Raw genomic sequence first — 16,420 nt, 5'->3', positions numbered from 1 at the left:
GGGCGGGACTGAGGGGCCAGGTCCCAAGGGACCGTGGCGAAAAAGGGGGCACTTCTAAGGCTACTCCTGTGGTAGTGTGGATTTGTCCTGGAGGTTAAGGGGGTCTCAACCTCTCTAGGAGGCTCTCTCAGATCCCCCTCTGGGTAATGGGGGATCTGAGATTTGCCCTGGGGTTGGGGGACTCTCAACCTTTGGAGCCGTCCTTTCCTAGTTCTTGCGGAATCTGTCAGCCTTAGATGGTGGGGGCGAATCACTTTTGCGGGGGTCTGCCTTGGGCGATAAGGGTCTTGGCTTTGGTCTGGGTTTGGGAGGCTCTGACTTTTGAAGGCTTTTTCCTGGGTTATTGGGAACTCTGGCTTTGCCCTCAGTGATGGGGCTCAGTCACTTTTGGGGGGCTTTACCTTGATGACGGAGTACCTCTCCTACAGGGGCTTTGCTTTCCCTGTGAGCTGTGGCTGCCATTAGCGAACTCTTCCCGGCTTGTTGGGAACCTGTGAATTGCGTTGGGGGATTCAGCATTTGACTTGGCTCTAGTGGTGTGTGTGTGTGTATGAGGGAGTCTGAAGCTGTCCTGGCCCCCTGGGGAGCGCATGCTCAGGGAACACGGAGTGGGGTTTGGCCAGCTGGGGATTTGTCCTTGGCTATGACTGCAAGCTAGAGTCCGTGTTTTTTTTTTTTTTTTTTCCAGGAGGGAGTAGGAGGATCTTGTGACTGGGGTTGGGGGGGGGGGGGAGGAGAAGGGGGAGGAGCAAACTGTCCCAGGTGCCAGGTTTGGTCATGAGTGGGGAGGTTCCAGCTTAGGAGACAAGTCTTACTGGGAGGGGGATAGTGGCTCAGAAAGCAGGTGTGTGACTGGTCCTGCTGAAGGTAGTGAGAGGGGCCCACTCTTGGTACTTACATTTTGAATGACTGGTTTTGTTGGTGAATGGGGGGACTAGAACTGACTTTATTTTGGGACAGGGGGCTGACTTGACGGGGATTCTATCTAGTCCATGTTGGGGAGTCTGGTGCTAGATTTGAGGGTAGGTTCATTTGGGGAGCAAGAGGGTAGCCCTGATGCTTGCATTTGGAGGGTTGCCTTTGAGGGCTAGAGCTGGTCATGGTTTAGGGGAACTGTGGTCTTGGGCTGGATCTTCAAGGCTGGATTTGGGGAGTCCTGTGGGCTCATTAGGGAGGCTGGACCTGGGTTGTGGGGGATAGGTCTACCGCAGATTGGAGAGATGGTTTGGAAGGAACTAGACTTGGCATTAGTTAAGAGGGTTTTTTTTAGAGGTTCATTTGGCCATATTGGGGGCCTGGGGTTAGATATGGGGGCTTCACTTGATACCTTTGGGAATGGGTTAGGGATCTGGAATTGGTCTTTATTGGAAGTGGCTGAGACTGAATCAAAGGATCTAAGTGTTGCCATGGTGGGAGAGCATGGTTGAACTGGAAGACAGCTAAATTCTAAATTGGAGGGCTTGTTTTGGAGGGTTGATTTGGCTGTGGGCAGGAGGGGGCTGACTGGCCCAGGAACCCTGCCTTGGGGCTTAAAGCTTATGAGGAGTTGAAAAGGGCTGCCCTGCGGATAGAGGGACTAAGGGATGAGGCATTCTGGGGGCTCTTCCATCCATCCTCCACCCCTTAGGAAAGGGCTTGAGCTGCACGCCCCCATAAGGCCTCACTTGCAAAGGTCTTTCCATCCTACCTTGCTCTCCTTCTGAAATCCCAGAAACCTAGGCCCTGAACCTGGGACATCACAGAGTGGGTGGGGATGGGGGTCTATGCCAGGTTGGGGGAATTGGCCAAGCCTCTCCCCCTGTCCTGAACAGCTGGATGGCTGGATCCATGAGAAGATGCTGATGGCGCGGGATAGCACGCGGGAAGATGGCCACAAGCTGCATAAGCGATGGCTCCGGCACCAGGCATTCATGGCCGAGCTGGCTCAGAATAAGGAGTGGCTGGAGAAAATCGAGAGGGTGAGGATGCAGAAGACCCAGGCCCATGCTGACAGGTGTAGATACAATGAGAACCCAAGGTTGTAGGAACCCAAAGTTCCTACCTGCCAGGCCCATGCTAGGTGCCTCCAGGAAACCCACGTCTCACGTCCTTCACCCTCCACTGCCAACCTGCTGTTCTCATACCTCTGAACTGCTTCAAATCATTTCCATATCCGCTTTTAGCTATGTGGCCTTGAGCAATTCATGTAACCTCTTGGAGCCTCAGTTTGCCCATCTGTAAAATGGCCAACATGTCTTCTGGAGAGTTAAATATTTCACCCTTTCCTATAACCTCCTGCACCAGGTTTCCTTCCACATCATTTGGAGTATCTAAAAGGGAAAGTCAGGTAGACAGGCTGCAGCAGCCCTGGGAAGCTTGGGTTCAAGTGAACTTTGGATTCCTACAACCTTGGGTTCTCATTGTATCTATGCCTGTTGGCATCTCTGGGGCCTTGGGGGGATTGTATTAACTTCTTTGAGCCTCAGTTTGCTCTACTTTAAAATTAAGGGAATAATAAATACAACTACTTCCCTGGGCTCTTGTGCACATAAAGTGCTTAACACAAGGCCAGGCACCTAGGAGCTGGAATTGCTATGGTATTGTTATTTTTAATGTGGCTCTAGCTTGACTTCAGTCTTGGAGGGACCTGAGCAGATATTTGCTCCAAGCATCAACCCCCCTACTGCCCCCAAGACCTGCAGCCCCAGAGCCCCCCCCCCCCGCCCGCCGACCCCGCACTCTTCTGACTCAAACGGAGATACCCAGATGGGCCTTAAACCCTCAAATGCCACTGACAGCCCATAAATGGTGGCATAGTTATGGGGGCTTCATTTGACAGCTTTAGGGGCAAAGCCACTCTTCTCAACTTTGACTTTAATGGAGGTTTGTGATCTCTGCCTTTCTCTCTGTCTCTTTCTTCCATCTCGATCTGTCTCTCCCCTTCTCTTTCTTATGGCCTTCTTCCCATGTTTCTGACTCTGTTCTTGTCTCTGGGTCCCTCACTCTATGGCTGTCTGTCTCTCCCTGTCTCCTTGCCATGCCTCTGCTTATGTCTCTCTGCCTGTCTCTCCTCATCTCTCTCCCCATGCCTTGGTGTGTCCTCTGCATCCACACCTCATGTCTCTATCTCTCTGTGTCTCCAACTCCTCACCTCTGTCTCTCTCTCTACATCCCTACCCCTGTGTTCTGTTGCCCCCATATTTCTCTGTCCCTCCCCACCATCTACTCCCTCCCCCTCATTTCCTGCCTCCCATCATCTGGGGCAGGAGGGCCAGCAACTGATGCAGGAGAAACCAGAGCTGGCGCCCTCAGTACGGAAGAAGCTGGGGGAGATCCGGCAGTGCTGGGCGGAGCTGGAGAGCACCACCCAGGCCAAGGCGAGGCAGCTCTTTGAGGCCAGCAAGGCCGACCAGTTGGTGCAAAGCTTCGCTGAACTGGACAAGAAGCTCCTTCACATGGAAAGCCAGCTGCAAGACGTGGACCCTGGTGGGGACCTGGCCACTGTCAACAGCCAGCTCAAGAAGCTGCAGGTATGGCCTGGCTGATGTGGATGGGGGCTTTTTAGCCACAGTGGGGCCTGAGTCATGGTCAGACTCCACTCAAGTTACTACAAACAGAGGGTATTAAAGATAGGGGTTTATTTCCAAGGTGTTAGATGGGCTAGAAGCAGAAAGGGGATACTGAGGCAGTCCAGCTAGTAGTCACTGTTGGAAGCAGTCACTACCCCTAGGGCCTGAGAACAAAGTGGAGAGGAAGGCTTTAGAGCCAAGAAACAGTATGGAGATAACCAGCACACTGAGGATTTCCCGGGACCCTGACACCTGTTCCTGGATAGAGAAACCAAGGCCCAGAGTAGGGCAATGGCTTTGCACAGAACAATCATAACATTCACAGAGCGCTTCCTCTACCAGCCTCAGTGCCCAGCTCTCACCTACTCCTTCCAGCAACTCTAAGAGAGGGGTACTCCTACTATCATCCCCCATTTGACCAGTGGGGAAACTGAGGCACAGAAGTTAGAAGGTAGAACACCTGGCCCAAGGGCTCACAGCCAGCCAGTTTCTCCCTTATGAAACAGCGGCTCATAGAGGACAGACCCAGGATCTGCTTTATCTCTGCTCCTGGCCTGGCAGCCAGTTGACGCTCAGTATCTGGCTGTTCGATGCACTGACTGGAGGTGCAAATCTAGGTGTTGCATCTCACCTCCAGGATGTGACAGCTCCCGCCTGGATGTCCCAGGAATAAGGCCTGAGGCTCCTGGAGGTGAACTTACCAGCCCAGGGTAGCAAGTGGCAGAGCCTGCATTTAAATCCAGGTCCCTCGTCTCTTCTCTGCTCCTTTTGATAACCTCCTGCATACTTATGCTCCTAAAGTACTTGATGTAGTGTCCGGGGGGCAGGGAGGGAAAGTCAAGGGATAAAAATGTGTATGACATTCATTAGTATTTATTCATTTATCTAGACAGCAAATCTCTATTGAACACCTATGCCAATGTGCCAGGTGCTTTTTGGGAATACAGCAGTGGGCAAAACTGACAAAAAAATCACAGCTCCCAGGGGGCTCACATTCTGGTGGGGGAGATGGGCAAAGAAGCAAAGAGAGAAACAGATCTGAATAGGATGCCAGGGACGTCACTGCTTTATATACCCCAGTGGTTCTCCACTGCCTTGGTCTCCAGGATCCCTTTACCTCTTACAAACTGTTGAGATCCCCAAAGGGCTTGTTTGTGTGGATTATACCTATTGAAACTGTATTAAAAATGAAAACTGAGACATATTTAAGTGATTGATTTGTTTTAAAACAATAATAAATCAATCGCATGTTAACCCTGAAGCATTCTTTTATGAAGAATAACTATATTTTCCAACAAAAAGTTTAGGCAGAAGATTGGCGTCATTTTCAGTGTTGCAGCTCCCTTTCACGTCTGGCTTAAGAGAGCACTAGATTCTCATGTCCGCCTCTGTATTCAGTCTCTTGCAATAGCACGTCATGGGGTCCCTGCAAAATCCCACTATGCACTTGGGAGACAATGAGAATGATTAAGGCAAATAACCATTAACATTTTTTTTTAAAAAAACAGGAGTTGTAACCTTGCAGACCTCTTGAAAAAAATCCCGGGAATTTCAAGGAGTCCCCAGATTGCACTTTGAGAACCGCTGATATGTGCTCTGTGCTGGCCACTGAACCCTGTCTCTCCTTCCCAGCAGCCCTACAAGGGAAGTGCTATGGTTACCCTCACTGCACATATGAGGAGACCACAGCACAGAGAGGGTCCATGGCTCACCCAAAGTCACACAGCCACCAAGTGGCCATTCAGGACCACGTTTAGTTCCCATCCCACCTCTTCCCTTGATACTCTCAGGCCACAGTGGGGAAGATGACCCTCTCACTGGCCTCTGAATAATCAATCACTATCTGAGGTCCAGACCTCATTGTCTTAGCAGGCAGTGGTCACATAGGGTGACTCGGCCCCAAGTCTGCTCTGAGGGATCGCCCAGAATGTCGGCAGAGACAAGTGGTGGTCTGGACAGTCAGACAGAGGAGGGAGCAAGCAGTACAAGCAGCTAGGGGCCAGTGACAGAGACTTGGGTAGGGGAGGCAGACAGACTTGGGTTCAAATCGCAGTCAGGGCACAAGTTCAGTCCCTCTCTGAGCCTCTGTCTGCCCATCTTAAGTAGGGTGAAATCCTTGTGGGCCTCCCAGGTGAAGCTGTGCACTGAGATGTGGTGAATTCCCAAAGAATGGGAATCTGACCGTCAGGGTCCCAGCCGGAAACAGAAGGCACTGTCCGCCAAGGATGATTTGAGGAGGGCGTTATCAAGAGTCTTGACAAGGCGGGGAGGGTATAGGTCAATGGTAGAGTGCGGGCTTAGCATGCCACGTGCAAGGTGTGTGATGTTAGGCACATGACTTTACCCCCGGTCTAAGCCTCAGGCGCCTCCTCTGTGCGATGGGAAGGACCCTGATGCTAAGCCACTCGGTGACAGCAGGACTGTGGGAGACGATATGCAGCCTCATCCACAGTCAAGGCCATGGATGCTGGAGCCTGGCTGCTTGGGGTCAAGCCCAGCTCTGTGACTTATACCAGCTGGGTGACTTAGAACGACTCCTCTTTTTTGGCTTCAGTTTCTTCTTCAGTAAAATGGGCAGAATAACAGTAGTGATTTCATCTGGACATTGTAAAGATTACAAGACAGATTGCATTAAGTAGTTTCAGAATCGCTGACCCAACAAATCTAACTAAGAGATAATGCCTGTTTACAGGTTTTAAATTTTTAATTGTCTCCATCCGGAGGGTACATCATCACTATGCTGTGTTCAGAAGTTGGGTTATTATTTTCCCACCTCTGGCAGATTGTTATTGATGTGAAACAGTTTGTTTCATTTGTTTCTGTTTGTCTTCCATTTTGGTATTCCCTCCTATCCATATACTTTTAAAAAATGTTTTGGGGGGTGATACATGAAGCATTAACACAAATGCTAAAAGTTAGAACTGTCTGCAGTTCACCTGATGGTGACAGATTGATTGCCTGAGTCCTGATGCCACTGAATGCTCTGTCCCCAGCAGCAAATGACAGCTCTTGCTTCCACCTGTACTCACCACCACTTGGTATTGTCAGACTGTTTAGATTTTTCTGATGGAAAGGAAGCATATCTCACTGTGGTGTCTGCATTTGGATTTGGGTGGGTAACTGGTGACCCTGGGTGTTCTTGGCTCCTTTTTTGGCATTTAGATGTCAGAGGGAGGATCTGGGGCCTCCTGCCCAAGACAAGTGCAGGGTCGGCTCTTCCCTCCATAGATTGGGTTTAGCCCCACCAAGCCCTGGAGAGGTTTCCCCATTGTTTAAGGGAGAGACTGAGGCCCAGGGTGGACTAGAGCCTGGCTCGGGGTCACACAGCAATGGGCAGGCCCCAGCACAGGACTCCTGGGCTCTTTCCCCAGCAGAGGGAGCTCGTGACTCAGTGGGCCAAGGCCCCCAGATGGAGCCCAGCTGGGGCCTCTCGAGCTGCCACTTGGGAGGGGGTCCTCCCCAGGCCCCACTGTCTTTTGTGGCCCGCCTGAGATCCCAGACACTGGGCGTAGGCAGGAGGGAGAGGTCAGTCCAGACGGGCGCGTTTCCTGGCTGCCCCATCTTTCAGGCCACCGGGGCCAGGCTGGGCTGCGGGAGGTGCGGGCCCTGGGTCGGAGGGAGTGTGGATGTGTGAGGTATTTGTTCCCCTCTGCATCACCCTGGGCCCGTCTCCCAGTCCTGCTCCCCCAGTTCCTCTGGGTCTCTGTTTCTCTTAGTTTTTTCTCTCTCATCTCTGTCTCTCTCTCTTTGCCCTTCTATCTCCATCTCTGGGCCTCTTTCTCTTCCTCTGACTCTCTCACTCTCTTCTCTTTGTCTCTTTCTGTTTCACTTCTCCATCCCGGCCTCTCTCCCTTGATCTCGCCTTATGCCTGTGTCCTCCTCTTGTCCTTCCTCTTGTCCCCCACCCCTGCAGCAGCCTGCCTGGAACCCCACCTCCCGGAGTCCTCCCTCGGGCCTGCTGTCCAACTGTCCTTCCTGGCGGCGGAGGGGCCAGATGGTGGAGTCCCAAGCTCCTGCCTTCCCAGTCCTCGAGGGCCTGACCAGCTGGTCTGGCTCAGCCACCAGCTCCTGCTCCAGGAGGGAAGTGGGGAGCTAGTCTCCTGCCATCCGAAGGGACCAGCTAGGGGAAAACGCACTGGAGGCTCTGCAGCTGCTGGGCTGAGTCCCTGGGGACGCCTTACTACCCCCAACCTAAGCGAGGCTCTTTCTCTGGCCAAGGAAACACCCTCTCCCCCACTTCTCATTCTTTGTCCCACATTTTCTTCATCTGGCTCAGCATGGCCCAGGGACAGGAGCTACACAGTCCAGGGTTAGAATGCCCCTTCTTTTACCATGTGACTGAGGGCAGGGGACCCCATCTTTCTGAGCCTCATTACCCCTGATCACAGAGCAGCAGAGTGACTGAGGGCCACTAGGGTTTTGTGGTCACATGATCCTGGGTACAAATTCTGGTGCTGGCAATTTTTACTTTAGACCAGAGACTGATCCTCTTTGAGCCTCAATTTCCACAACTGGAATATGGGAAGGCAGCAGGTGGACCCAAGTAGGAATCAGGTTGATGTGGGAGTTGGGGCTTGCCAGTCACCATGTGGCAAAATGCCTGAGGCTTTTTTGGAAGTAGGTGCCTCTGTTCTTTGTTTGTTTTGGTTTTCACCTTTAATACCTTTTTTTTTTTTTAAATGAGACATAATTCTATGCTTTAAAATGCATAATTTTAAACTGAACAATTCAGTGGTTTTTAGTATATTTGCAAAGTTGAGCAACTCTCCTCACTATTTAATTCCAGAAAGAAACCCTGTACCCATCAGCTCCCTTTACTCTATGGATTTTCCTATTTTGTTTCTTTTGCGGGGGAGGGGTTGGGAGGAAGTTAGGTTTATTCATTTATTTATTTAATGGAGGTACTGGGGATTGAACCCAGGACCTCATGCATGCTAAGCACGCACCCTACCACTGAGCTATACCCTCTCCTAGATTTGCCTGTTTTGGGCATTTCATATAAATGGAATCATACCACATAGGGTCCTTTGTGTCTGGTTTCCTTCCCTTAACAGTGCTTGCAAGAGTCATCCATGTTTTATGTAGACTGTGTGAGTACTTCATGGTTCCTTTGGTTTTAATGTTTAAAGCCAGTTTAATTTTTTTAATGTTCATCTTTAATACTAAGAGAAGTAGAATAGCATGGTGACCAGTCCAGCAAACAAAGTGAACACATACTGACGGAGACTTACTCTGTGCCAGGCGTGGAGTCAGGTGCTGGCTCCACTTGCGAACAATACAAATGTCCCCATCTTCCCTGACCTCATATGCTGTTGTGAGGATTAAATCAATTCTTGTCAAGTGCTTAGAGCAAACAGCAGGATGTGTTACTCATTAGTGCTGTTATGGTAAGAAGTTCAAACAGAAGGGTGTGATGTGAACAGTGAAAAGTCTTCCTTCCCCCTCCACATGGACAGTTCCACTCCCCAGGGGTGTAACTGCTCTCAACTGTGTATTCTCTACCCTTCTAGAAATATTCTGTGCATACCCACACACAGACACACGACATATAGATCAGACTGAAGCTTGACTTTTCACTTGACAAAACACCCCAGGCATCCTTCCTAGTCACAAAGTCTAGGATATGTCCTGTCCTTTTAAACGGTTGCATGGTATTCCAGAGGGTGCTTTGACATTGTCTTTCACCAGTCTTCTGTTGAGAAACCTTTGGGCTGTTCCCAATCTGCTAGTATAAATAATACCACAGCAGACATCCCTGTCCATATGTGTTTATGCCCATGTGCAAATATTTCTGCAGAAGGTAATCCTCGAAGTAAAATATTGGGGCCAAAAGGTGTATGCATTAAACTTTTTTGGCAGAGATTGCCAAGTATCCCCCTGAAAAGGCAGTGGACCCACCTGCCACATGACAGCCAGCCATCTGCCTGCAAGGTCACCATTATTAGGCATTAGAAAGCTTTTTCAACTCTGCTAATTTGCGAAAGGAGAGGTACTGTTTTGCAGTTCTTTTAATTTGCATTTGCATTTTCTTGAACATTGAAGGAGGCTGAACATCTTTTGATGTGTTTAATCACCTTTGTACTTCTGTATCCTTGGCATGTGTTTGCAGGAAAGGATACACATTAAATGAGTGTTCAAAGTACGTAGCAATTTTGTAGAAGTAGAAAAATGTCAGTCCCTGGAATTATTTCATCTCAGGTCACACGGCCACTTACTGAAGAGGTTTTCATTTCATGGGGAACTGGAACTTATAACTTTAACATTTCAGACTACAGACTATATTGAAAGTTTCCTGAATTCTGGTGCATTTTATTTTTCTATACATCACTATGATGATTTTCTTAGTGAAAAAGTTTTGGGGATGACTATTTCCTTTTTCTTTGATTTCTGCCACTTATAATTGTGCCTTTAAAATTTTTTCATCATACATGGTTTTGACTTGTTATAAGGTTTGATTTTTACCCATGTATATGACTCCTACACATTGTGAACTGTGTCAGCTGGGACTTTTTGGGGTGCAGTTCATAGGACTTAGTCTAAAAGGGGACATTGTTGGCTCATGGAGCTGAAAGATCCAGAGGATAAGAGCTTTGGGCATGGCTGGATCAGTTACTCAAATTCTGCCCTCAGGAATCTCTGTCTTTGTTTCTGCACCCTGCTTTCCTCAGTGTTGGCCTCATTGTTGGGAAGCCTGTTCCCTCTTGGTGGCAAAATTGTCCTTAGCGTCCCAGGCCTATATTCTACCAGCTTTAGGAACCTGATGAGGAGACCACCTCTTTTGAGCTCACATGCTTTTCCAGCAAAAGTGGGAAGAGTTTTCATTGGCTGATCTTAGGTCACATGCCATCTCGTACCCAATCCTTGTGGCCAGGGTGATTCAGTGTTCTCATTGGCCAGGCCTGAGTCACATGGCCATTCTTGTGCTCTTGGGTTTCATCAGCCCTCAGGAATCTGGAAGAGTTTTCATTGGCCCAGCTTAGGTAACATGACCATCCCTGATCCAATCCCTGTGGCAAGAGTTATTTCAGTGTTCTGATTGGCCAGATTTGGATCATGGGGCCATCTTTGGACCCCCTAGGTTTTATTAGTCCCTCAAGAAGCTCAGGACCTGAGTGTGGGGTTTCAGGTGCTGGGAAGAAAGGTGCTGATGTTGGGCAGGCAAAACCAACAGCTCTGCACTGCAGAACCTTGCAACAGAAGTCTTGACTTGGTTCTTAAGTTTTGAGCTTTGGTTTGCAGTTTTTTGCGGTAATCTGTTACCATTTAATTTCATTATTGTTATTTTGTTTTCTTTTCTAGCTTTCTTTGTTTATAATCACACAAATAATACATAAATGTGTTCTTTTGGTAAAAGATGATACTAACCTAGAAATCTTCAGTAAAACATAAAGGCTTCCTTCAACATGCCTTCGATCCCACACCCCAAAGGGAACCTCAATCATTATTTGGCTTGCATCCTTCTAGACCCCTATCTATGCAGTAACAGATGTACCTATATGGATTATCAATGGTTTTGTGTTCTTTGTTTTTCATGTTTAATTTAAATTTTTGAACAAATAAATATTACAGTTAGGACGTCAAAAACTATATAAAAATCCCATGTGAAAAATCTCTCCTTCATCCCTGTCCCCATTCACTAAATTCCCATTGCCTCAATAGGTACCATGTGTGATTAATTTCTTGTTTATTCCAGAGAAGTTTTATGCATACGCAATCCACTACGTATATATTCATGAATATGTTCTTTTTTTGAGGTAATTAGGTTTATTTATCTATTTATTTATTGTTTCTTTTGTTTTATGAGGGAGAGGTAATTGGATTTATTTATTTATTTACATTTGGAGAAGGTACTGGGATTGAACCCAGGACCTCGTGCATGCTAAGCATTTCCTCTGCTGCTTGAGCTATACCCTCCCCCCATAAGTACGTTCTAAATTGGTTTTTTTCCCCCTCTTATCAGTAAGTCTTGAGTATTATTCCATACTGACATGGATTTGTTTAACCATTTCACCCTGGATGGACATCAATGTGTCCATTTTTTTCCCATTATAAACTCTGCTACAATGAGATTCTTGGACAAACATCTTTGTGCACATGTGCCAGTGTTTCTTTAAATACATTCCTAGAAGTGGAAATGCAAGTGCTGGGTCAAAGCATTTTGACACATTTTGCATTTTGATAGGACCTGCCAAACTGTCTTCCAGAAAGGCTCTACTAATTTACACCACCACTGACAGTGGTTGAGTGTGCCCATCTCCCTGTGTCTTTGCCAATACTAGATATTATCCATCTTTTACATTTTTGCCAATCTGATGAATAGAAAAGGATATTTTGTTTTGATCTGTATTATCCTGCTGATTAGTGAGACTGGGTAGCTTTTCACGTGCTTATTTTTTCTTGTGTTGCCTGTTCACATGAGAGGCCCTTTTCTCTTTTGGGCAACCTCTCTTTGCTGATGTCATTCATCTGTGCATTGAATGAATCTCAGTTGAAGGCCTGTTACATGCCAGACACTGTTCTAGGCACTCGGGAATACAGAGGTGGATTGATACAGCCTCTGCCCTCATGAAGCTCCCATTCTAGGAGCAGGAGGTCAATCCAAAAAAAAAAAAAAAAAAAAAAAAAGACCACCTCACAAGTAAAGACAGAGTTATCCGATGGTGGTTAAGTCTCGTAGAGACAAAGGAAGCAGGATCAAAGGGAATTCTTTTACTGTTGAAGAAACTAGTTCCTTGCTCTAACACATATTAAATAGTTTTCCAGTTTGTCATTTGCCTTTAACTAAAGCTAGAAATTTTGGTTGACGCAAAAGTATTTTATGTGGCCAAATTTATAAATCTTTCCCTTTATGGTTTATATGCTTGGAAAGATTTTCTCCATCCCAAGAGTATTAAATCATTTGCCCAGGTTTTCTTTGTATGCCTTATGGATTTACTTATTCCGCTCAAGTCTTTAATCCATCTGGAATTGTTTTCAGCATAAAGAGCAAGGAAGGGATCCAGCTAAATTGGTCAGCCAGTTGGCTGGTGACCATTCATTGAATAATCCATCTTTTCCTTGGAGATTGGAAATGGCATCTATAACTATATGAATTCTCCTGTGTATTCGGGTCTGCTTTTGCACTTTCTGTCCATCCCTATGGCACATCATCCACTTAAATCACTGTACTTTGTATTTATTTTTGGTATTTGGAAAGGTTGACTCTCCGGACAAATTACATAACTTTTCTGGGCCTCAGTTTCCTCCTCTGTAAAACAGAGATACCACCAACCTTGAAGGGTTTTTCTGAGATTAATGAACTAATGGACCGTTTTAGTCCAAGGGGGTCAGGTAAGCCCCTTTGAAAAGGTAGTATTTGAGCCGAAATCTGATTGACAGGCAAGAGCATGCCTGTCAGAGGGAACAGAAATGGCAGAGTCCCTGAGGCAGGAACTAGCTTAGTGGGTTGTAGGAACAGAGAGGAGGGCAGCGCTTTTGGAGGGAACTGAACAAGGGGAGAGTGGAACAGTGGGCCTCGACCAGGGTTTTGGCTGTCACCATAAAGGTACTGGAGAGCCAGCCACAGCAGGATGGGGAGGGAGGGTGGGGCCTGCTAACCCGGCCCCTGTTCCCACAGTCGATGGAGTCGCAGGTGGAGGAGTGGTACCGCGAGGTGGGAGAGTTGCAGGCGCAGACAGCCGCGCTGCCGCTGGAGCCGGCGAGCAAGGAGCTGGTGGGCGAGCGGCAGAACGCGGTGGGCGAGCGCCTGGTGCGTCTGCTCGAGCCGCTGCAGGAGCGCCGCCGCCTGCTGCTAGCCTCCAAGGAGCTGCACCAGGTGGCGCACGACCTCGACGACGAGCTGGTGAGGACCCGCGCGGGGGATTTGGGCGGGGCCCGGATAAGAGGAGAGGTGAGCGAGGAGGGGGCGGGGCGTGAGGCCAGAGGCGGGCCAGCGGGCAGAGGGAATGGAGACTGGGATGGGGTCGGGGCCGTGGGACCTCGGTGGGTTCAAGGGTGGAAATGGCTGAGAAACCCACCCACTGATACACTGATAGACTCAGTTATTCAAGCCTTAATTTTTTCATGTAGTCATTCACTTATGCATTCGTTCACTCTTTTACATTTAATTTACTTTCAATCACTCTTTGCTTTATTCATGAAGTCGTTGATTTATTCATCAATTCATCCTTTATTCCCTCCTTCACTCATTTATTTATTATTCACTTACTCACTTGTCACTCATCCAGTCACTTCCTCAGTCAGTCTCTCACCTCCTGGTTTGCTTGTTCGTTCATTCAAGAATTTGCTCATTCTGTGCCCCTCTCTGTGCTTACGTGATGCTAGGGTCACAGGGGTGACTAAGGCAGACCCCGTTCCTGCCTACAGAGGACTCAAAGTCCAAAGGGGAAAACAGACTTGTCCTCAGTCAGTGAGAAGAACCCAGGGTGATTAGGGCTGTGATGGGAGAAGCTGGGAGGCCATGGGAGCCCAGAGGAAGCAACTGGCCAAGGTCTGAAGTCAGAGAGGGTTTCCTGGAAGAGGGGATGTCTGAGCTGAGACGTGGAGGAAGAGTACAAATGAGCCTGCTGAGGGAGTGGGAAGGGAATTCAGGAAGCAAGACCTGCCCAGACAAAGGCCAGAGGTAAGCATGAGCCCGGCTCCAGTGCAGAGAGCAAGACAGAGCATGTCCAGAGAGGAGGCTGAAAACATGAGCAGGCTCTTAGGTGAGGAGGGGCCTTTTATGCTGTAGAGGTGGCTTACAGTTTAGTTGGGGGATGCAGGGGTCCTGGCCCTGCTCCCTGTGTCCTTCCCTTGACCTGCTCCCTGATTCCTCTCCAGGCATGGGTCCAGGAACGGCTGCCACTGGCCATGCAGACAGAACGAGGCAGTGGTTTGCAAGCTGTCCAGCAGCACATCAAAAAGAACCAGGTGAGCAGAGCCAGGGCCGGAGAGTGGGTTAGGACACATCTGGATACAAATGATAGAAAAACAGCTCTATCATTGGTTAAAGCCAAAAAAGTGAATTTATTGGCTCTTGTGTTTGAGAAGACTGTGGACAGCAGATACAGATCCATCCAGATGCTTCCAAGATGTCATGAATCTCTCATTTCCAAATTTTTTTTCCTGTTAGCTTTGTTCTCAGGCCAACTCCCCTCTCCTGCTGGTTAAAAGAGCTCTGACAGGTTCAAATTTACATCCCACTCATAAAACTGAGGAGATTTTTTCTCTCTCAGTAATTTCAGCAGTAGTCCCAGGAGTAACTCTTTTAGGCTCAGTTTGAGTCACATGTCCACCCTGAACTCATCCTGGTGGCCAGGGATTTAGACAGCTCTGAAGGGCCTGATCTGGGCTAAGGGCCCACCTTGGAACCAGCAGGTGGGGTCAGCCTTCACTTAATTATCTGGGCTGAGATGGAGGCAAGGGTGTTCCCCAAAAGAAAGTCAGGACCTCATGACTAGAAGTAAGGAGAATGTCTGTTGGCCATGAAAAAGAAAATGACAAAAACAAAAACAAAAACAAAAACCAAGCTCTCCAGACACCCGTGGGGAGAGAGGACAGAGACAGTGAGAGTGCTGACTCAGGCTGAGCACAGTGGGGAGTTTTCAGCCCCTAATATCTCTGGACCTCTATCCACCTCTCTGAGCCTTAGTTGCCACACCTTAATGAGTAGATTCTTGATCTTGAGCAGTGATTCTCCAATCACTCAGTGGAGGAAACTTGATCAAACCAACTCTCACCAAAGCCCAAAGTAACACGTATAAAAGAGGAACAATAATAATATTAGTAATACATTGGTTAAAGACTTATTATGTGCCAAGTACTGTTCTAGGGGGGTTATGCCTCTTATTTAATTTAATTTCCACAGTAACCCTACCAGATAGGAATTGTCATTCACCTCTCTTACCAAAAAAATATAAGTTGGAAGAATGGAGCACTGAAGGATGGTGGGCAGGTGGACACACAAATTATTTTGAAAAGTTTGTGATCATGCTGCACTAGGTGGAGTTCTTTAAGAGGCGGGGCATTTTCTTAGATTTTGTTTTTCCGTCTTGATGAAAATACTCCTGGCTGTCAGCCGTGTTGGGAACAAACAGGACTGGCCCATCAATTTCATGGTTGAGGAAATTGATCAAATTCACTTAATGCTTAAAATTGGGGCAGCTCAGCTGCATGTGTGAGAGAGTGTTCTGGATACACGGGGGCTGTTGAACGAATAATAGCTGCTAAGATTGACTGATGACCTAGTGCATGCTGGGCACAGTTCTCAGCGCTCCACGGTGCAGCAACCCAGCAAGGTAGATATTAGCAGGCTGCCACTAGCCATGTGCCTTTGGCAAGTTCCTCAACTGCTCTGTGCCTCAGTCTCCCCATCTGTAAAATGAGAATGATAATGATGTGTAGCTCCTGGGGTTGGAGTGAGGATCAGATGAGTGACTATATTTGGCAAAGCCCTTACTTAGCAAAGTGCCTGGCAGGCACTCAGTGTTGGCTATTGTATTATTATCTCCATTTACCAGCTGGGGAAATGGAGGCATGGGAGAGGTTAACTCAGGTACTCAGCAAGTACAGAGCTTGTTGAGAGAACCTTCTGGGGTGATGGAACTTGTTCTGTATCTTGATCTAGGTACACGGATATATAATGTGTAAACATACGTGTCGAGCTGTACACCTAAGAATTGTGCACTTCACTGTATGTAAATTACACCCCACTTGCTCCTAAGCTGCCTGATTCTCAGGCCCCGTGTTTCAACCATGAGCGGGTATCTTGTATTAGCAGGCATCTTGTTTGAGAGCAGTCTCTGGATCCGGCCTCCTGTGTGCAAATCCCATCGCCCCTTATAGCTACTTGCTCTCGGGCAACGTACTTCACCTCTCCGTGCCTGTTTTCCCAA

The 16,420-nt window shown here is 48.1% G+C and overlaps 1 protein-coding gene across 1 annotated transcript in view; it reads left to right on the top strand.

Annotated features, from left to right (window-relative positions):
• SPTBN4 (spectrin beta, non-erythrocytic 4) overlaps positions 1 to 16,420 on the top strand; it is a 68,557-nt gene that overhangs the window by 38,120 nt on the left and 14,017 nt on the right. The window contains exons 19-22 of the mRNA XM_074369638.1: positions 1,812 to 1,958; positions 3,246 to 3,509; positions 13,165 to 13,389; positions 14,367 to 14,456. Coding sequence (XP_074225739.1) covers positions 1,812 to 1,958; positions 3,246 to 3,509; positions 13,165 to 13,389; positions 14,367 to 14,456 — 726 coding nt within the window. The remainder of the gene's footprint in view (positions 1 to 1,811; positions 1,959 to 3,245; positions 3,510 to 13,164; positions 13,390 to 14,366; positions 14,457 to 16,420) is intronic.

This window comes from Camelus bactrianus, chromosome 9, assembly GCF_048773025.1.
Source record: "Camelus bactrianus isolate YW-2024 breed Bactrian camel chromosome 9, ASM4877302v1, whole genome shotgun sequence".
Taxonomy (NCBI): Eukaryota; Metazoa; Chordata; class Mammalia; order Artiodactyla; family Camelidae; genus Camelus; species Camelus bactrianus.
Note: the sequence above shows the minus strand (reverse complement) of the source record. Positions and strands in the feature narration are given on the sequence as shown.